Genomic DNA, 22,500 nt, shown 5'->3' with positions numbered 1-22,500 from the left:
TTATGACGTACATTAGGCACACCGGGTTATAAGGCGCACTGTCGAGTTTTGAGAAAAAAAAAGGATTTTAAGTGCGCCTTATACCATATTTTTCGGACTGTAAGTCGCAATTTTTTTCATAGTTTGGCCGGGCTCCAGTGCGACTCATCGTCTAAATACAAACTTCTCCCTATCGGCGTATTACGGATACGGCAACAGCTGACTGGTTTGCAGGTGTGTAATTTGTTGTGAGTTTATGCACTGTGTTGGTTTTGTTCTTTGAACAAGGTGATGTTCATGCACGGTTCATTTTATGCACCAGTAAAAAAACATGGTAACACTTTAGTATGGGGAACATATTCACCATTAATTAGTTGCTTATTAACATGCAAATTAGTAATATTTTGGCTCTTAACTAGTCATTATTAAGTACTTATTAATGCCTTATTCGGCATGGCCTTATTATAACCATAACTCTCTAACCCTGACCCTAACCAAATAACTCTAAATTACCGTATTTTTCGGAGTATAAGTCGCACCGGAGTATAAGTCGCACCTGCCGAAAATGCATAATAAAGAAGGAAAAAAAACATATATACCGTATTTTTCGGACTATAAGTCGCAGTTTTTCATAGTTTGGCCAGGGGTGCGACTTATGTGTGAAATTATTAACACATTACCGTAAAAATATCAAATAATATTATTCAGCTCATTCACGTAAGAGACTAGACGTATAAGATTTCATGGGATTTAGCGATTAGGAGTGACAGATTGTTTGGTAAACGTATAGCATGTTCTATATGTTGTAGTTATTTGAATGACTCTTACCATAATATGTTACGTTAACATACCAGTTGGTTATTTATGCCTCATATAATGTACACTTATTCAGCCTGTTGTTCACTATTCTTTATTTATTTTAAATAGCCTTGCAAATGTCTATTCTTGGTGTTGGCTTTTATCAAATAAATTTCCCCCAAAAATGCGACTTATACTCCAGTGCGACTTATATATGTTTTTTTCCTTCTTTATTATGCATTTTCGGCAGGTGCGACTTATACTCCGGTGCGACTTATACTCTGAAAAATACGGTAGTCCGGAAAATACGGTAATTGCCCAACACAATGTCAAAGTTAATGGTATCAAACGCTTTTGACAAGTCAGAGAAGACACCAACTCCACACTTGTCAATAGCATCATTAACTTTTTCGATGAGATCTATAATTGCCATAAAGATTGTGCTTTGTTTTCTAAAACCATACTGACTTGATGTTAAAATACGCATTTTATTCATAATATGAATAATAAAATAAAAATAAGATATGAAATAACACCCTTTAGTCACCTTTACACATTTTTAAACCAATATAGTAATGCTGCCCGAGGATGAGCCAATCAGTGGCCACGGTACTGAACAGTGCGATCTAATGGATTTGGTCTCCTCCAGTGGCCAATACTACTGTAGTATTGATATTTTTAGTTGATTTATTCATTTTTATGGTTGAAATTATTCATTTAGGACCAAAGAAAATTGTAGAATATGCTTTAAAAATATCCCCCAAAAATCTGTGATGTGGTGAACCGCAATATTTGAAGTGTGGTGAAGGACAACTGTATAATGAAAGAACATTTTAATAGTTCTCAAATATTATTATAATAAATATCAATAAATCAATGCATAAATCCACAAAAAAAAAAAAAAAAATACATCAAATAAAATATAAATATGTATTAGTAAAAATAAGAATTACAAATAATTATTACTAAATACAGAATTTATCATTGTAATAATCAATATGTTAAAAAGTTACACAAGTATAACATTAGGTATGTAATGTAATTGTTATTTAGAATGTGCAAATATTTCAATAAGTTCACTTTATTTCTGTCTTATTCATGCAATGCTGAGAGTTTAAAAAAAATACAATAATAGGTAAGTTGAAGGGACGCACCTCTTCCATTGAGTCGATGATTTTGGACAACTGGACATCATTTAGGTCCTTCAGAGTGCGAGACCTGAGAAAGCATACACAAATAAGATGTGGAATAAGGAGTTGCGTTTACTGCATTGTACAAAACCCAAAAGCAGTGAAGTTGGCACGTTGTGTAAATGGTAAATATAAACAGAATACAATGATTTGCAAACCCTTTTCAACTTATTTTCAATTGAATAGACTGCAAAGACAAGATACTTAACGTTCGAACTGGAAAACTGTTATTTTTTTGCAAATATTAGCTCATTTGGAATTTGATGCCTGCAACATGTTTTTAAAAAGCTGGCACTAGTGGCAAAAAAGACTGATAAAGTTGAGGAATGCTCATCAAACACTTATTTGGAACATCCCACAGGTGAACAGGCTAATTGGGAACAGGTGGGTGCCATGATTGGGTATAAAAGCAGCTTCCATGAAATGCTCAGTCATTCACAAACAAGGATGTTTGTCAACAAATGCCTGACCAAATTGTCCAACATTTTAAGAACAACATTTCTCAACGAGCTATTGCAAGGAATTTAGGGATTTCACCATCTACGGTCCGTAATATCATCAAAAGGTTCAGAGAATCTGGAGAAATCACTGCACGTAAGCGATGATATTACGGACCTTCGATCCCTCAGGCGTTACTGCATCAAAAAGAGACATCAGTGTGTAAAGGATATCACCACAAGGGCTCAGAAACATATCAAGAAACCACTGTCAGTAACTACAGTTTGTCGCTACATCAGTAAGTGCAAGTTAAAACTCTACTATGCAAAGCCAAAGCCATTTATCAACAACACCCATCAAGATTCCAATTCCAATTCCAAAAAAAGGGCACCTCCCTTTTAAGCTAAATTGAGGTACTGTACTACAGTTGACCTGTATAGTAATGATTTGAATGAAAGGCAATAGTATGATACAATGTAAGGTAATAATTTTTTGAATTTTTTTTTTGTTGCTCTTGAAAAATGTCAACAATGAAAGTGTCAACTGTACGTGGCTTGTATACCGTATTTTTCGGATTATAAGTCGCAGTTTTTTTCATAGTTTGGCCGGGGGTGCGACTTATACTCAGGAGCGACTTCGGTGTGAAATTATTAACACAATACCGTAAAATATCAAATATTATTATTTATCTCATTCACGTAAGAGACTAGGCGTATATCAGCAATCATCACACATGTCAACCAATAAAAATGAGGTGGGTGCGGGTCATGGCAGAAGTGCATTGTGAAAAAAAAGATGCTACCTGCTACATGCTACCTATGAAAATCGATCATTTGAACATTGGCGGTAACTTGTAAAAACTGAGAAGGGCTGAACAAAAATGGCACTGAAAAGGAAATCATATATACTGCAGGTTACAAGCTGGAAGTATTGAAATATGCAGCAGAAAACGACAATCGAGCAGCACAAAGAAAGTTTGGAGTAAGCGAGAAACTTGTAAGGGACTGGCAACTGACGATGACTCTGACGTAAGCGACGTACCGATAGAAGAGGAAGCGGCGCATTGACTACCTTTGGAGTTGGCAGAGTTATTTAGAAGCGACACCCAGGAAGAACATTTCATGGGATTTAGCGATTAGGAGTGACAGATTGTTTGGTAAGCGTATAGCATGTTCTATATGTTATAGTTATTTGAATGACTCTTACCATAATATGTTACGTTAACATACCAGTTGGTTATTTATGCCTCATATAACGTACACTTATTCAGCCTGTTGTTCACTATTCTTTATTTTAAATTGCCATTCTTTTTTTTTTTTTTTATTGACATCCAGCATCAGACATTCCTATCCATTACATCACATTCACATACATCATATATCTGTTGTCTGCCCTAAATGTCAAAATATTTTTTGTTTATATCCCAACCATACCACCCCCCAAAAAAGAAAATAACAGCAAATTAAATTGCTATTCAAATTTCTATTCTTGGTGTTGGATCTCATCAAATAAATTTCCCCCAAAAATGCGACTTATACTCTGGTGCGACTTATATATGTTTTTTCCTTCTTTATTATGCATTTTTGGCCGGTGCTATTTATACTCCGGAGCGATTTATAATCCGAAAAATACGGTGTATGCATTTTCATGAAAAGGAATAAAAAGAAATGATGATGATGATGATGTCATGTCTTTATCTGCAATACTGGCCCTGTATTTATTTGACATCAATAGCAGTTTTTCTAATAATATAAAATTCTAGACAAAAAGCCTCTAAAGTATCATTATTGTAACATTTTAAGTAAGTATAATATTTTGGATTTAGATAATTACATACTTGCCAACCTTGAGACCTCTGAATTCGGGAGATGGTGGGGGGGTGTTGGGGGGGCGGAGTTTGGTGGTAGCAGGGGTGTATATTGTAGCCCGGAAGAGTTAGGGCTGCAAGGGATTCTGGGTATTTGTTCTGTTGTGTTTATGTTGTGTTATGGTGCGGATGTTCTCCCGAAATGTGTTTTGTCATTCTTGTTTGGTGTGGGTTCACAGTGTGGCGCATATTTATAACAGTGTTAAAGTTGTTTATACGGCCACCCTCAGTGTGACCTGTATGGCTGTTGATCATATGCTATACGCTACTGCCGGAGCTATTAAAATGGATCACTTCAACGTTGGCGGAAACTTATAAAAACTGAGAAGGACTGAACTAAAATGGCACCGAAAAGGAAATCATATACTGCAGATTACAAGCTGGACGTAGTGAAATATGCACCAGAAAACGGCGATCGAGCAGCAGAAAGAATGGACGCGAGCGGGGCATACCAGGAGCGACACCGAGGAGGGAAGATTTCATGGGATTTAGTGATCAGGAGTGACAGATTGTTTGGTAAATGTATAGCATGTTCTATATGTTATAGTTATTTGAATGACTCTTACCATAATATGTTACGTTAACATACCAGTTGGTTATTTATGCCTCATATAACGTACACTTATTCAGCCTGTTGTTCACTATTCTTGATTTATTTTAAATTGCCTTTCAAATCTCTATTATTGGTGTTGGATTTTATCACATAAATTTCCCCGAAAAATGCGACTTATACTACAGTGCGACGTATATGTTTTTTTTCTTCTTTATTGTGCATTTTCGGCCGGTGCGACGTATACTCCGGAGTGACTTATCGTCCGAAAAATACGGTAAATACATATGAAGATTTGGACTAGTGTGGCCTCACGTCTTCAGGAAGCCCATAAGCTCCTCCCGTTTCTTCTTGGATTTGTTGGTGATGATGGTCCTGTAGTTCTGTCTCTCCATGCACCACAGACGCACTTCTGTCTTTGCTGTAGACACACAAGCACATTGAAAGAATGACCCAAAATTGTAATATGTCATGTTGATTTACTGAGGCAACGCCAGCTGAATGGAGATTGGAGAACGCCAAAGGCTTCAGTGATCAATAATTCACACCCTTGCCCAACATTATCACTCAACGTACGTTATATTTATATAGAGTACTGGAGGAGACAAGTGACCTTTGACTGTGGCGGTTCGTTTGCAGTTGTAAAGGATGGCCAGCTCTCCAAAGATGTCACCGCTGGTTAGGGTCCGGAGGACACGACCTGACTGGGTGACAATGAGCTCGCCAGCTGAAGAGGCGAAAACAAAGTTACTATCGCATACACTCACACTGATCACCATATTGTGGGACAACACCCCCCACCTGCTACCATGTACATGCTGTCCCCTTCAGAGCCTTCTTTGATGACTTCGCCGCCACGACTGATGTTTATGGTCTTCAGGAGATCCACCATCATGGCTATTTGCTCGTCATCCAGACGGCTCAGGAAGTCGTTTTTCTGGATGGCTTTGACGATCAAACCCGTCTCACTGGAAACAAAGCGGGGCAAGATGTACACGTTTCAGTGTTTTCAATATTTACAAAACCCTAAACCAGTGAAGTTCGTAAATAAAAACAGAATGCAATGATTTGCAAATCCTTTTCAACTTATATTCAATTGAATAGACTGCAAAGTAGAGATGCGCGGATAGGCAATTATTTCATCCGCAACCGCATCACAAAAGTCCTCAACCATCCGCATCCACCCGAACCAACATTTTATCAAAACCACACCTGCCCGCCATCCGCCAGTTGCTATATATCTAATATAGACGATGCAAGCATATTAGTGAGGTTATAAAGCTTTTGCCTGTTAAAGAAAGGAGACTGATCCAATGCAGCAGAGACTGCGTGCCACGCATTAATATATCTTGGCCACGCATTAGTGGCTAAGAGATATTAATACGTGATAACATTATTTATCATTATTATAATATTATTGTCATTTCCATTAAGAAAGTGTTGACTATTGTTGCCAATGCCCTCAGATCAGGAGTGCGTTCCTCACACTTTGTGTGCGCAGTTGCAGCAAGCAGAACGAGGCTTTTAAGAAGTTAAAACAATGTTTTAGAAAGACTAGGCCTATATTTTCGTTAGGTAAAAAAAAAGTTCTGAATTTATTTCAATGAATATTAACTTGTTAACGTTATAATGCTCAAATAGGGACGAGGGCGGGGTGCACAGTGAAGCAGTGAACAATTTTGCGACAAAGATGAACCTTTTATTGATTGATCTGCAGCCATGACAAAATATCAGACAATCTCCATTGTCAACGACAGGCAGGAAAATAAAGATAAACACATAGCCTATGTTGTAGGCATAGGTTCATACGTTTTTAAGTTGAAATAAAAAAATAAATAAAAAATGTGCCTCATAAGCCTTAGGCTGTCAATCACGCACACAAACTTAAATTATACAATAACATATGTATGTCATCTCTATTTAAACAAAAATAAATTAAATAAATAATAATAACAAATTACCTGCAACTTATTGGCCAAGGCAAATAGCTGAAGGGGGGAAATCAAACCCATCAGACTGCACTTTATCATCAAACTTGAATTATAATGAAAATAGACGGTCGCGAAAAACAAAGCAGGCTAAATATCCTCACATTGTCGCCAATCGGAGATGCGCTTCACTTGAAAGCGAGGCCAAATAATTATTCACACATAGTAGTATATCTCGAATAGAAAAAACCCACAATAAACAACGCAATTGCCTTAATTCCTTTGCATTGTAGTGCGCCCCAACAACACGTAAGCATCAAAATTATTTTGCTGACCGAACTCAATATAGGTTAGACATGGGCTTATTTGGTATAGCCTATAGGTAACGTAGACTAATTTGTTTAACATATGCAACCGTATGTCTACTTACTTTTTTTTTTGTTAGCACTATGCAGGAATAAAATGGCATCTACAGTGCCAGGATTCATGCGAGAGCGCCTGGCCTCTAAAATGCGCCCTGCTGCCCTGAAGGAGCGCTCACTGATGAAAAATTGACTGTTTCAAAGAGTGCTGCTCGTTTTTCGTATGTGGGTAACAACATTTAACTATGTATATATATTTCCGAATTGGTTCAACCGCCAACCGCCCGCATCTATTTAAAATCTATTTTTACCCGCCCGACCCGCGATTCCGCGGTTGTGTCCGCAAACCGCGCATCTCTACTGCAAAGACAAGATACTTAACGTTTGAACTGGAAAACTCTGTTATTTGTTTTTTTTGCAAATATTAGCTCATTTGGAATTTGATGCCTGCAACATGTTTCATAAAAGCTAGCACAAGTGGCAAAAAAGACTGAGAAAGTTGAGGAATGCTCATCAAACTGTTGAACAACTTAAGCTGTACATCAAGCAAGAATGGGAAAGAATTCCACCTGAAAATTACAAAAAATTGGTCTCCTCAGTTCCCAAACGTTTACTGAGTGTTGTTAAAAGGAAAGGCCATGTAACACAGTGGTAAAAATGCCCCTGTGACAACTTTTTTCCAATGTGTTGTTGCCATTAAATTCTAAGTTAATGATTATTTGCCAAAAAAAATGAAGTTTCTCAGTTCCAACATTAAATATCTTGTCTTTGTAGTGCATTCAATTGAATATAATTGTATCATTGTATTCCGTTTTTATTTACGAATTACACAACGTGCCAACTTCACTGGTTTTGTATATAGCAAGGTACTCAAAGCGCTTTGACACTATTTCCACATTCACCCATTCACACACTGATGGCGGGAGCTGCCATGCAAGGCCCTAACCACCACCCATCAGGAGCAAGGGTGAAGTGTCTTGCTCAAGGACACAACGGACGTGACGAGGTCGGTAGAAGGTGGGGATCGAACCAGGAATCCTCAGGTTGCTGGCACGGCCACTCTCCCAACCGCACCACGCCGGTCAAATTTATGATCAAATATTGCAGATCTAAACTGTCTAGTCCAGGGGTCGGCAACCCGCGGCTCTAGAGCCGCATGCGGCTCTTTAGCGCCGCCCTAGTGGCTCTCTGGAGCTTTTTAAAAAATGTATGAAAAATGGAAAAAGATGAGGGGGAAAACAATCTATTTTTTGTTTTAATATGGTTTCTGTAGGAGGACAAACATAACACAAACCTCACTATTTGTTATAAAGCACACTGTTTGTATTAAACATGCTTCACTGATTCAAGTATTTGGTGAGCGCCGTTTTGTCCTACTAATTTTGGCGGTCCTTGAACTCACCGTAGTTTGTTTACATGTATAACTTTCTCCGACTTTCCAAGACGTGTTTTATGCCACTTCTTTTTCTGTCTCATTTTGTCCACCAAACGTTTAACGTTGTGCATGAATGCGCAAAGGTGAATTTTGCTGATATTATTGACTTGTCTGGAGTGCTAATCGGGCATATTTGGTCACTGCATGACTGCAAGCTAATCGATGCTAACTTGCTACTTAGGCTAGCTATATGTACATATTGCATCATTATGCCTCAATTGTAGCTATATTTGAGCTCATTTAGTTTCCTTTAAATCCTCTTAATTAAATTTATATCTCATGACACACTATCTGTATGTAATATGGCTTTTAATTTTTTGCGGCTCCAGACAGATTTGTTTTTGTATTTTTGGTCCAATATGGCTCTTTCAACATTTTGGGTTGCCGACCCCTGGTCTAGTCTGTCTTCAGACGTTTAACCTTTTTGAGATTGTTGGGCTGACCTGGAAGTTTTCTTCACCCTGGACTTCCTGATGTCCACCGTCTCTGGGATGGGTTCTGGGGCGATGACAGCAGCGCGACTCTTCCTGACCTCCGGTTCGACGTCGTTGTCCCGCTGAGGCGGAAACTCTGCAATGCACCGAGTTGTTGTTGTTCCGAGTAAAAATGGTGACCGCCTCTCTCTTACCCAAGTTGTGATATTGACTGTGGAGCTCCTGTAGAAGTTTCTCTTTCTCCTGCAGACGTTGCTCTGTGAAGACAAGTTAGCCCATGACTTGGGGACTGGCGTGTGCCTGGACCTCACCTCGGCTCTTCTACACACCCAAGTCTTTATTCTGCCTCTGCAGCTCCTGGTTGATGAGACATTGCTTCTCCAGCTGCTGCCGGAGCTCCTCCATCACTGCATGGATAGGGAAAAATGCAAGAAAGCTCGTTTACGTATAAGGTGGCTTCTTCGCCAGGCACAGCAAGAGCCCGCGCTGAATAATGCAGACAGGCGATTGACAGTCGACAGGGTGCATTCGGAGTGCCAGCTAATAAGTCGCTTTGCTTCCTGAAGGCTGATGCCAACATCATGGCACGAGCCTCCGTGGTCATTTAACAAGTGTGCATAGAACAAACCCTACTTTGTTTGTGCACACAACTTATAATCTTCATTTTTCTCCACATTGTTGTCGCTGATACACACTTTAGAATCAAATACAAACACATTACACACACACACGTCTGATACAGTGGACAAACTGTTTGCCTATGATAAGCACACACATCACGCGAAGTGCCATGATTACCATCGCCTCGCCCTGTATTATTGCCCTGACGTTAAGCACACTGTTAAAGACACAGTAAGGAAAAGTTGGCTAACCACAGAGAACCCTGGGTATTATACTTTAAGAAAGTGGTTCTTAAACATTTTTTTTTAACCAAGTACCACCTCAGAAAACACTTGGCTCCTTAAGTACCACCATAATGATCAACGTTAATACAGTTTTTTCCCAATTGCTTACACACAAAATTTTAAATGTTTACACAGTTAAAGTCTACACACAGTAGGGATGTCCCGATCCAGGTTTTTGCACTTCCGATCCGATACCGATATTGTTTTTGCATTTCCGATCCGATACCGATACCGACCGATACTGGCCTATCCGAGCATGTATTAAAGTTTAAAGTTATTTAGCCTACTTAGTTGTCAGAATCATGTTGAAAAGGGTTTTAGTACTCTTGATAACAACTAGCCAGCTGAATTAGGGGAGTTTGAATAATACACAATGGTTGGTAACAAGAAACTGACCTGTTTATTCAAGGATAAACACAAAATAGACAAAATTATACATGACAAACAGAAATGGCATCATTGAACTAGGGCTGGGCGATATGGCCTTTTTTTAATATTGCGATATTTTAAGGCCATATTGCGATACACGATATATATCTCGATATTTTGCCTTAGCCTTGAATGAACACTTGATGCATATAATCACAGCAGTATGATGATTCTATGTGTTTTGATTGATTGATTGATTGAGACTTTTATTAGTAGGTTGCACAGTGAAGTACATATTCCGTACAATTGACCACTAAATGGTAACACCCCAATAAGTTTTTCAACTTGTTTAAGTCGGGGTCCACTTAAATTGATTCATGATACAGATATATACTATCAGATATATACTATCATCATAATACAGTCATCACACAAGATAATCACATTGAATTATTTACATTATTTATAATCCAGGGTGTGGAGGGGGGCGCCGGATGTAAGTGTCAAAAAGACAGCCAAAAGAGTTTGATATGAGAATAAATCTAAAGTTAAAATATAGGGTAGAAATGCACCCATTTGCAGGAAATGTAGTCTTGATTTTCAACATTTTCTTTCAAGGCTTGCATGTCTACATTAAAACATTCTTCTTCATACTGCATTAATATATGCTACTTTTAAACTTTCATGCAGAGAAGGAAATCACAACTAAAAAAATCACTAATTTTTTCATACGTTGTTGATGTGGAAATGTTTGCCTTAGCATTTTGATGGTGTGGACGTGTGGCACCGAATGGAGATAAGCGTCTCGACAGACGTCACAATATTTGAACAATGATGACGAAAACGGTTTTCTCTGTCTTGTCGGTGTGTTGAAAATTGTTATGCACTTAATTTTTTATTTGATTTTGTGCGTGGCATAGATTTGCTATGCGCAGAGGACGCTTAAACAGTGCGCAATTGCACAGGCGAGCACCTTAGAGGGAGCGTTGCTCGCACGGCTGCGCTAGCATCACAGCTAACGTTAGCCATGCTGCTAGCTCTCTGCTCGGGGAGGACGTATACGTATGTGACGTATGACGTGACAGTATGTGACATGTGTCGTGACAGTATGTGACGTGTGTAAGAAGGTGCGCTGCTGTCTGTGAGAGGGAGACACAGGAAAGAGTGAGAAGAGCCTGTCGTGTAATGCCAGCAGCTAAAAGCAACTGTGTGAGAATTCACAGACATGTGGATGTGTTGAAGGTGTGCTGGAAAATGCGGAACGGAAATTAGGTAGCAGCAGAAAAGTGGAATGTATTATTTAAATCGGTGCGTTGGAAAACACGGACCGGAGTTTTTTTTTAAACTGCATCTGGATCGGCCTTTTCCCATGCCTTGCCGATACGCAATTTTTGGCAAATATCGGCAGCCGATCCGATCCAGATATCGGATCGGGACATCCCTAACACACAGTAAGCAAAACCACTGTGCAGATTTGCCTAATATTAGGTATAGACTCTGCTTCACAGTTTTTGCGAAATATTACACACAATCCTTTACATGCACCTTCCCATCTTGCACACATATAAGGATTGTGATACACACACACACCACAAAAACTGAAATCTAAGATGATGTAAATGCATACTTGCCAACCTGAGACCTCCGATTTCGGGAGGTGGGGGGTGGGGGGTGGGGGGCGTGGTCGGGGGTGGGACTGGGGCTTGGTTGTGGGCTGGGGCGTGGTTAAGAGGGGAGGTGTATATTGACAGCGAGAATTCACCAAGTCAAGTATTTCATATATGTATATATATATATATATATATATATATATATATATATATATATATATATATATATATATATATCTACATCCTGAAAATATGCAAACAAAACTGTGTTTAGATAATTGATACTTCAAACTTGCATAAATAAATCTTAAGGAATATAAGATAACTTGGCTTCTGAGAGCTTCAAAATGTAATGAATAAAATGCTAAAGTTGTTGATAAACAAGCAATTATTTTAATGATTAAATATGGTTATTTTAAATGAATTATTATGACCATTTAAAATTAATTATTTCATATATGTTTATTTTAATGTATAATTCTATGGCTGGATGTAATAAGGCGTCAGAAAAAATACAAATAAAAATACAATTAATTTTGATGTTTTTAGCAAAATATAGTAAAAATGTATTTAGTTTTTTTTATAAATTAATAAATATATTTATTTTTAGGTAAGATAAACATTATAATACAATTTATCTCTAGTCTGGATGATTTAGTTCTGGTCACCCTGTTGTCCTCCCGTCATAAAAAAAAGGCTGTCCTCACTCAGGTCCGCGTGGAGCTGGAGGGGGCGTGGCCTCCAGCTCCGGCTGAAAATCGGGAGATTTTCGGGAGAATATTTGTCCCGGGAGGTTTTCGGGAGAGGCGTTGAATTTCGGGAGGGTTGGCAAGTATGTGTAAAAGTTGAGTAAATAAATATCCTTTGTGGGATAATAATCAGTACAATACATTTTAAAATGTTAAATAATAGCAAAATATTGATATTTATAATAATAGTTTTTTGCTTGAACAGTGTTAAAGGAGCAGCACAGTGGAAGAGGGGTTAGTGCATCTGCCTCACAATACGAAGGTCCTGAGTAGTCCTGAGTTCAATCCCGGGCTCGGGATCTTTCTGTGTGGAGTTTGCATGTTCTCCCCGTGACTGCGTGGGTTCCCTCCGGCTTCCTCCCACCTCCAAAGACATGCACCTGGGAATAGGTTGATTGGCAACACTAAATTGGCCCTAGTGTGTGAATGTTCTCTGTCTATCTGTGTTGGCCCTGGGATGAGCTGGCGACTTGTCCAGGGTGTACCCCGCCTTCCGCCCGATTGTAGCTGAGATAGGCTCCAGCGACCCCCCACAACCCCAAAAGGGACAAGCGGTAGAAAATGGATGGATGAATGGATGGAGTGTTAAAGGAATAACTGCGTCCCACTATGAGTTCCGAGGCGACATTGCTCATAAACAATGTTTTTAGAGTAATTGCACTGCAAAAACTGAAATCTAAGTAAGATGAAATATCTCAAATAAGGGTGATATTTGCTTATTTTCTGTCTGATAAGATAATTCTTCTCACTAAGCAGATTTTGTTAGAGTGTTTTACTTGTTTTGGTCCTAAATGATCTCAGTAAGATATTACAGCTTGTAGCTGAGATTTGATGACTTATATTGAGTAAAACGTGCTTGAAACTAGAATATCAACTGTTGCAAAGCTGTGTCATTAACACTCACAAGTATAAAACTAGTTTTGTTTTTTAAAGTAATAATTTCTTATTTCAAGCATGAAAAAAAAAATCATGACTGACACAATTGTGTCTCATAATTAAAACGGATGACAGCCAAATAGACTTTGCTGTTTTATTTTCAATGAAACAATAGAAAATACGTACTCATTTAGTAGTACAGTTGGCACAGTACAGTAAACTGACAGTTAATATTTAAACATTTAACATGTGACATTTCTAATAATTTTGAACAGAAATAGTTCATGCACATTCAGATAAATTCTTCAAAATCACAATTAAAAACATTTTGGCCGGGGTTCCGGGCTGTATATATGCGCACTAATTGACTGAAAGGGCACGCCCTTGGCGCGATGATGTCATGTTATCGATGGAAAAATGCATTTTTAGACAATAAGATTTGCCTGAGCGGCTAGGAGACCCCGAGAGTAACAAGCGGTTGTCCTGTTGAATTTCCATTAAGAACAATAAATTAGTTTTTAGTATAAGTAAATGTAATGCCGAGCGCATATCATTATGTCAAGATAATGGCACTAGCATTTACTTCATTTAAGAATATTTTTCAACATATTGAGCAAAAAGGTCTTTTTTTTTTTCTACCAAGAAAAGTGCACTTGTTATTAGTGAGAATATACTTATTTTAAGGTATTTTTGGGTTCATTGAGGTTACCTAATTTTAATTGTTTTGGAAAGTCTTGACAAGCCAAATTTTCTTGTTCTATTGGCAGATAATTTTGCTTAGTTCAAATAAAATACCCCTCATTTTGGTATTTTTTTTTCTTGTTTTTGAACACTGACTTTTTGCAGTGCATCTTCTCACATTATACACACACTAGGATTGTGATACAAAAGTGTTTTTTTTTCAAACCTTTTTATTTGTCTCAGATTTTAATTTGTACCACTTGTCATTGTTGAATACTGTCATATGTTGCTTTACCTGACTGTGGTAAAAATAAATATTTGCAGTTTGCAGCATCATTGTTGAGCAGTTCTTGAAAAGATTACAGGATATTTTTACTTTCTCTTTAGGTCCTTACGTATAGACCCACGTCAAAGTAAACAATGACGATTGCTATGGATTTGCCAATATAGTTTGTCAAGTTACAGTAATCATTCATCACATATGCTAAAAAGGTCAGGCAAAATGCCCCAAACATGTGATTTCTTATAGTAAAATAGTTTTTTTTTACAAATGTGTTTTGTATTTTTCCACTGTTCTGTGTAACTCACTCAAAGAGTGTCTTATCATTTGAAGTTTGCGTGAATGAGATGAAAATAAAACTGCATTTGAACGGGCATATATTTTGACCGAAGTGTGTCATTTTGCGAATAATCTAGGAATTAAGAAAATTGAATGTGGCTGTGGAGGGGTGCGTGGCCTGCGGGCCTGCCGCGGAACGGGGTGTGTCAGGACCGGCCTCGAAGACAGCGACAGGTGCGCAGATGGCCCAGGTGGGTTAAAAAATAACCCAATTTTAACCCAACTGCTGATTCAGAAAAGGACGACCCCATTGTTTGAGTTATTTTAACTCAACATTTTGAGCACATTTTTTCAACCCAACATTTGCGTTGAATTATTTAACCGAAAAGTTGAGTTATGATCATTCAATGTTGGGTTATTCCCAACCAAACTATTGGGTTGAGTTATTTAACCCAAAAGTTGAGTTATGCTAACTCAATGTCGGTTGATTCATAACCCAACTATTGGATTTAATTTATTTAACACAAAAGCTGAGGTATGGTCACTACAATGTTGGGTTATTTCCAACCCAACTATTGGGTTGCGCAATTTAGCGCTCCTTGATCCAATAGTTGGTTCAAAATTATACATTTTACTGCTGGTTTGTCCTACTCCTTCCCAACTACCGATCTAAATTATTTTTATTCCATTAAAAGATACTCAAAAGTAAGATATGAGTGACATTTTTTTTTTTTTTTACAAGAATTGCCGTGTATGGTCATAGTAGTCCTATACAGCAAGCTCAAATATTTTCATGTACATAAGATGTGTGATATTAAATAATGTCAATGAGATTAATCCATAATAAAATTCCCTTCAAGAAAAAAGTAACTTTTTAATTTAAAAAAAGCCTTTATTTTAGTTAATTTAGTTAAAATAATACCCTTATAACTAGAGATGTCCGATATTATCGGCCAATAAAATGTAATATCGGAAATTATCGTTATCGATTTCAACCTCCCGATTTTCCAGGGAGACTCCCGAATTTCAGTGCCCCTCCCGAAAATCTCCCGGGGCAACTATTCTCCCGAATTTTTCCCGATTTCCACCCGGACAAAAATATAGGGGGCGTGCCTTAAAGGCACTGCCTTTAGCGTCCTCTACAACCTGTTGTCACATTTGCCGGCCCAGTCACATAATATCTACGGCTTTTCACACACACAAGTGAATGCAATTCATACTTGGTCAACAGCCATACAGGTCACACTGAGGGCGGCCGTATAAACAACTTTAACACTGTTACAAATATGCGCCACACTGTGAACCCACACCAAACAAGAATGACAAACACATTTCGGGAGAACATCCGCACCGTAACACAACAGAACAAATACCCAGAACCCCTTGCAGCACTAACTCTTCCGAGACGCTACAATATACACCCCCGCACCCGCCATCTCCCGAATTCGGAGGTCTCAAGGTTGGCAAGTATGCTCTAGTATACTCTGGACTGAAGCTGTGTGCCTTCATTGTTTTTGTAGCTGTTGTTTTGAGGCATGTTTAAAAAAAATAATGCACTTTGTGACTTCAATAATAAATATGGCAGTGCCATGTTGGCACTTTTTTCCATAACTGGAGTTGAAGCTGTTCTCTTATTTTGGAAAACCTTGTTTTTGATTGATCGATTGAAACTTGTATTAGTAGATTGCACAGAACAGTACATATTCTGTACAATTGACCACTAAATGGTAACACCCCAATAAGTTTTTCAACTTGTTTAAGTCGGGGTCCACGTTAATCAATTCATGGTAAAGTTTCATTGTTTAAAGGGGAACATTATCACCAGACCTATGTAAGCGTCAATATATACCTTGATGTTGCAGAAAAAAGACCATATATTTTTTTAACCGATTTCCGAACTCTAAATGGGTGAATTTTGGCGAATTAAACGCCTTTCTAATATTCGCTCTCGGAGCGATGACGTCACGTCGGGAAGCAATCCGCCATTTTCTCAAACACCGAGTCAAATCAGCTCTGTTATTTTCCGTTTTTTCGACTGTTTTCCGTACCTTGGAGACATCATGCCTCGTCGGTGTGTTGTCGGAGGGTGTAACAACACGAACAGGGACGGATTCAAGTTGCACCAGTGGCCCAAAAATGCGAAAGTGGCAAGAAATTGGACGTTTGTTCCGCACACTTTACCGCCGAAAGCTATGCTACGACAGAGATGGCAAGAATGTGTGGATATCCTGCGACACTCAAAGCAAATGCATTTCCAACCATAAAGTCAAAGAAATCTGCCGCCAGACCCCCATTGAATCTGCCGGAGTGTGTGAGCAATTCAGGGACAAAGGGCCTCGCTAGCACGGCAAGCAATGGTGGCAGTTTGTTCCCGCAGACGAGCGAGCTAAACCCCCTATCGACCCAAGCTTCCCTGGCCTGCTGACATCAACTCCAAAACTGGACAGATCAGCTTTCAGGAAAAGAGCGCGGATGAGGGTATGTCTACAGAATATATTAATTGATGAAAATTGGGCTGTCTGCACTCTCAAAGTGCATGTTGTTGCCAAATGTATTTCATATGCTGTAAACCTAGTTCATAGTTGTTAGTTTCCTTTAATGCCAAACAAACACATACCAATCGTTGGTTAGAATTCGTCCTCGCTTTCTCCCGTGTCGCTGGCTGTCGTGTCGTTTTCGTCGGTTTCGCTTGCATACGGTTCAAACCGATATGGCTCAATAGCTTCAGTTTCTTCTTCAATTTAGTTTTCGCTACCTGCCTCCACACTACAACCATCCGTTTCAATACATGCCTAATCTGTTGAATCGCTTAAGCCGCTGAAATCCGAGTCTGAATCCGAGCTAATGTCGCTATAGCTTGCTGTTCTTTCCGCCATGTTTGTTTGTGTTGGCATCACTATGTGACGTCACAGGAAAATGGACGGGTGGTTAAAATCAGGCACTTTGAAGCTTTTTTTTAGGGATATTACGTGATGGGTAAAATTTTGAAAAAAAACTTCGAAAAATATAATAAGCCACTGGGAACTGATTTTTAATGGTTTTAACAATTCTGAAATTGTGATAATGTTCCCCTTTAATGCATCCAGCAGGGCATCACAACAAAATTAGGCATAATAATGTGTTAATTCCACGACTGTATATATCGGTATCGGTAGATATTGGAATCGGTAATTAAGAGTTGGACAATATCGGAATATCGGCAAAAAAAGCCATTATCGGACATCTCTAAAAATAACCCAGCATTTTTTAGTGTGTGTGCTCTGGCTCTTCACATTGTTTATTATATAAAGCTACTATTAATGAAAGTGCAGGCTAAACGCGAACAAAAGTAACTTGTCTGTTTTTTAACATCATGTCCACAAATGTGCTAACTGACTGACTGACGCTAAAGCTAACACAGCACGACAGGTGTCCTGGCCGGTCCGACAATATCAGAGCACTAAAGCAGTGGATTTGTGGGGTTGCCATGGCAATGACGGACATGCACTTGCTCCTTATTACAAGCCAGTGTGCCCCTGACATGGCGTTATTTCTGGGAAAAAAAAAAAAAAGTTACAGAGTGCGCCTTTAAAGCAAAACGACACAGCGTGCAAACACAATAAAAACATTTACCAACAACATCACATCAGAGTTATGACATTGAAATGCAACATTTTACATGGATCATTACGACTTCCAAGAACATACTGGGAGGTCAAAGTGACCCTAGGCGGTAAGGCGCGCGCGCACACACACACACACACACACACACACACACACACACACACACACACACACACACACACACACACACACACACACACACACACACACACACACACACACACACACACACACACACACACACACACACACACACACACACACACACACACACACACACACACACACACGGCTGCACATGAGCAGTTTGTAAGCGTTGTAGGAATTTGTACATGTACACAAAAAGGCAGATAGGGCAGATAAGCCATCAGTAAAAACCTTTCTTGTGAAAAGTTCATAAGAAATACAGTATGTACAGTACGTTCCCCTCCGTTGGGCATTCATGCTTTGTTTTTATGCCATCACTTCATTATTACAACCATGTATTACCTACAGCAGGGGTGTCAAGCGTGAGGTGTTATCCGGCTCGAGAGGTGAGTTTGCTAAGTATAAAAATGAACTGTAATTTTTGACTGAAAGAAACGGCTGTTCTAAATGCGTCCACTAGATGTCGCAATAGCAATTCTTGGTATCTTCAGAGGGGGCGGAGCTATGTTCACTTCCATGTTTGGACTCGACGTACTTATGCTGCTTATTAGTGATAGTATATAAAACATGGATTGTTACATTTTATTTATTTATTTACAGACAGAGATAATTTTGTACTACATTATTGTTTCTTTTTTTAATATCAGAGTCCGTTCTGCAAAAGCATACAACTTCATGCCTTGATTGTCAAAGATGTTGTTGGTAATGTAACCTGTGACATTTATACCCAAATAAATACTTTTGATCATCTGTACAGTTCATGTTGTAATTATAACTGGGCACATAATTACTGGGAACACATACATTTGCTGAAATAATTAGTATCCCCTTCTAACTTCATGTGTGATGAATAAAAGGAGTCCAAATTCTTAAGTTTTGTTGTATATAATGCTACATGCAGTCATGGTCAAAAGTTTACATACGGTTGAAAAGAACATAATGTCATGGCTGTCTTGAGTTTCCAATAATTTCTAAGACTCTTATTTTTTTGTGAGAGAGTGATTGGAGCACATACTTGTTGGTCACAAAAAACATTCATGAAGTTTGCTTCTTTTATGAATTTATTATGGGTCTACTGAAAATGTGAGCAAATCTGCTGATACATTTTCCTCCATGTGGCCCCTGAGCTAAACTGAGTTTGACGCCCTTGACCTACAGTATATGTGTGGCTTAGTTTTACTCTTTTTTATTTACTTCTACTATCCAAGGTGGCGGTTAGTAATAATAACTGGCCCATATGCATGATTCACACATTATTTATTTGATTTGTTTATGTCGTGCACACTAATAAACTCGTGTATGAAGACGCCTACATTGTAGTTTAATTATGCAAGGCGTCAGTTATCATTAATAAATGGCGGACGGAGTAATGAATTTGATTAGTCTGTGTTATGCACGTACTGTACATGTGCCTGTGCATGAACAAGCGCCCCACGAGTTTTGAGGCTTATTTAATGAGCCTTTTTAAATTAATTTCTAATGTGCAAAGTGTGCGGCTTCAGCGGTTGCGGAGGCAAAAACTCGGACATGGGAGGAGTTCGGGGAAGCCATGGAAAACGACTTCCGGACGGCTTCGAAGCGATTCTGGACCACCATCCGCCGCCTCAGGAAGGGGAAGCAGTGCACTATCAACACCGTGTATGGTGAGGATGGTGTTCTGCTGACCTCGACTGCGGATGTTGTGGATCGGTGGAGAGAATACTTCGAAGATCTCCTCAATCCCACCAACACGTCTTCCTATGAGGAAGCAGTGCCTGGGGAATCTGTGGTGGACTCTTCTATTTCTGGGGCTGAGGTTGCTGAGGTAGTTAAAAAGCTCCTCGGTGGCAGGGCCCCGGGGGTGGATGAGATCCGCCCGGAGTTCCTTAAGGCTCTGGATGCTGTTGGGCTGTCTTGGTTGACAAGACTCTGCAGCATCGCGTGGACATCGGGGGCGGTACCTCTGGATTGGCAGACCGGGGTGGTGGTTCCTCTCTTTAAGAGGGGGAACCGGAGGGTGTGTTCTAACTATCGTGGGATCACACTCCTCAGCCTTCCCGGTAAGGTCTATTCGGGTGTGCTGGAGAGGAGGCTACGCCGGATAGTCGAACCTCGGATTCAGGAGGAACAGTGTGGTTTTCGTCCTGGTCGTGGAACTGTGGACCAGCTCTATACTCTCGGCAGGGTCCTTGAGGGTGCATGGGAGTTTGCCCAACCAGTCTACATGTGCTTTGTGGACTTGGAGAAGGCATTCGACCGTGTCCCTCGGGAAGTCCTGTGGGGAGTCCTCAGAGAGTATGGGGTATTGGACTGTCTGATTGTGGCGGTCCGCTCCCTGTATGATCAGTGTCAGAGCTTGGTCCGCATTGCCGGCAGTAAGTCGGACACGTTTCCAGTGAGGGTTGGACTCCGCCAAGGCTGCCCTTTATCACCGATTCTGTTCATAACTTTTATGGACAGAATTGCTAGGCGCAGTCAAGGCGTTGAGGGGATCCGGTTTGGTGGCTGCAGGATTAGGTCTCTGCTTTTTGCAGATGATGTGGTCCTGATGGCTTCATCTGGCCAGGATCTTCAGCTCTCGCTGGATCGGTTCGCAGCCGAGTGTGAAGCGACTGGGATGAGAATCAGCACCTCCAAGTCCAAGTCCATGGTTCTCGCCCGGAAAAGGGTGGAGTGCCATCTCCGGGTTGGGGAGGAGACCCTGCCCCAAGTGGAGGAGTTCAAGTACCTCGGAGTCTTGTTCACGAGTGAGGGAAGAGTGGATGGTGAGATCAACAGGCGGATCGGTGCGGCGTCTTCAGTAATGCGGACGTTGTATCGATCCGTTGTGGTGAAGAAGGAGCTGAGCCGGAAGGCAAAGCTCTCAATTTACCGGTCGATCTACGTTCCCATCCTCACCAATGGTCATGAGCTTTGGGTTATGACCAAAAGGACAAGATCACGGGTACAAGCGGCCGAAATGAGTTTCCTCCGCCGGGTGGCGGGGCTCTCCCTTAGAGATAGGGTGAGAAGCTCTGTCATCCGGGGGGAGCTCAAAGTAAAACCGCTGCTCCTCCACATCGAGAGGAGCCAGATGAGGTGGTTCGGGCATCTGGTCAGGATGACACCCGATCGCCTCCCTCGGGAGGTGTTTAGGGCACGTCCGACCGGTAGGAGGCCACGGGGAAGACCCAGGACACGTTGGGAAGACTATGTCTCCCGACTGGCCTGGGAACGCCTCGGGATCCCCCGGGAGGAGCTGGACGAAGTGGCTGGGGAGAGGGAAGTCTGGGCTTCCCTGCTTAGGCTGCTGCCCCCGCGACCCGACCTCGGATAAGTGGAAGAAGATGGATGGATGGATGGATGGATGTGCAAAGTGGCAATTATTTTTAACAACTATTGAATATGTGTGAGTTAGCACGGAACTGGCCGAATATGCAATAACTGGCAGGAACGGCAATCACTATGACTCGTCTATGTTGGGGATTATTTTGATAATTTCTCTTCATTGACTACTATGCCAGGTGGTAGTTATCATTAATAACTGGGTGGAGAAGCAATCTTCTTGATTGTATGACACTTGCGCAGCGCAGATGTATGTGTCTGTGTGTGAGCGCTCGGACTGACAAGTACTTTGACTTTTTGGATTTTAATTTATCATGGTTATACTCACTTCTATTATTCATGGTGGTGGTTATTGTTAATAATATTAACTGGCAGGATTGGGAGCAAGTGCATTAATTATATGATTTGTCCATACTGCCCACGGGTGAGCAAGCGTAGTGTAGGCCTTTAACTTTGAGGAGTATTTTGGGTCTATTACTTAGTCTTACTATGCTGGGTGGCGGTTATTTTTAAGAAATGGCGAGAGGAAAACATTAACAATATGACTTATCTACACTGTGCACACAGATGTGCTTGTGCATTAGCAATTGTACTTACGAGGCACGTTATCTTCGTACAAAACCCAAAACCAGTGAAGTCGGCACGTTGTGTAAATGGTAAATAAAAAGAGAATACAATGATTTGCAAATCCTTGTCTACTTATATTCAATTGAATAA

The 22,500-nt window shown here is 40.1% G+C and overlaps 1 protein-coding gene across 2 annotated transcripts in view; it reads right to left on the bottom strand.

The window, feature by feature from the left end:
* Positions 1-22,500, bottom strand: part of prkg3 (protein kinase cGMP-dependent 3) — a 76,647-nt gene that overhangs the window by 33,712 nt on the left and 20,435 nt on the right. The window contains exons 5-11 of one of the 2 annotated variants that reach the window (XM_072916289.1): positions 9,311-9,388; positions 9,176-9,238; positions 8,991-9,117; positions 5,624-5,790; positions 5,436-5,549; positions 5,138-5,243; positions 1,932-1,995 (exon numbers count right to left, since the gene is read on the bottom strand). In XM_072916289.1, the coding sequence (XP_072772390.1) occupies positions 1,932-1,995; positions 5,138-5,243; positions 5,436-5,549; positions 5,624-5,790; positions 8,991-9,117; positions 9,176-9,238; positions 9,311-9,386 (717 nt within the window). In that variant the 5' untranslated portion in view covers positions 9,387-9,388. Of the gene's footprint in view, positions 1-1,931; positions 1,996-5,137; positions 5,244-5,435; positions 5,550-5,623; positions 5,791-8,990; positions 9,118-9,175; positions 9,239-9,310; positions 9,540-22,500 lie in introns of those variants that run through there. The other variant, XM_061986981.2, reaches the window with a different exon arrangement.

Source organism: Nerophis lumbriciformis, linkage group LG26 (genome assembly GCF_033978685.3).
Source record: "Nerophis lumbriciformis linkage group LG26, RoL_Nlum_v2.1, whole genome shotgun sequence".
In the NCBI taxonomy this organism is placed as follows: domain Eukaryota; kingdom Metazoa; phylum Chordata; class Actinopteri; order Syngnathiformes; family Syngnathidae; genus Nerophis; species Nerophis lumbriciformis.
Note: the sequence above shows the minus strand (reverse complement) of the source record. Positions and strands in the feature narration are given on the sequence as shown.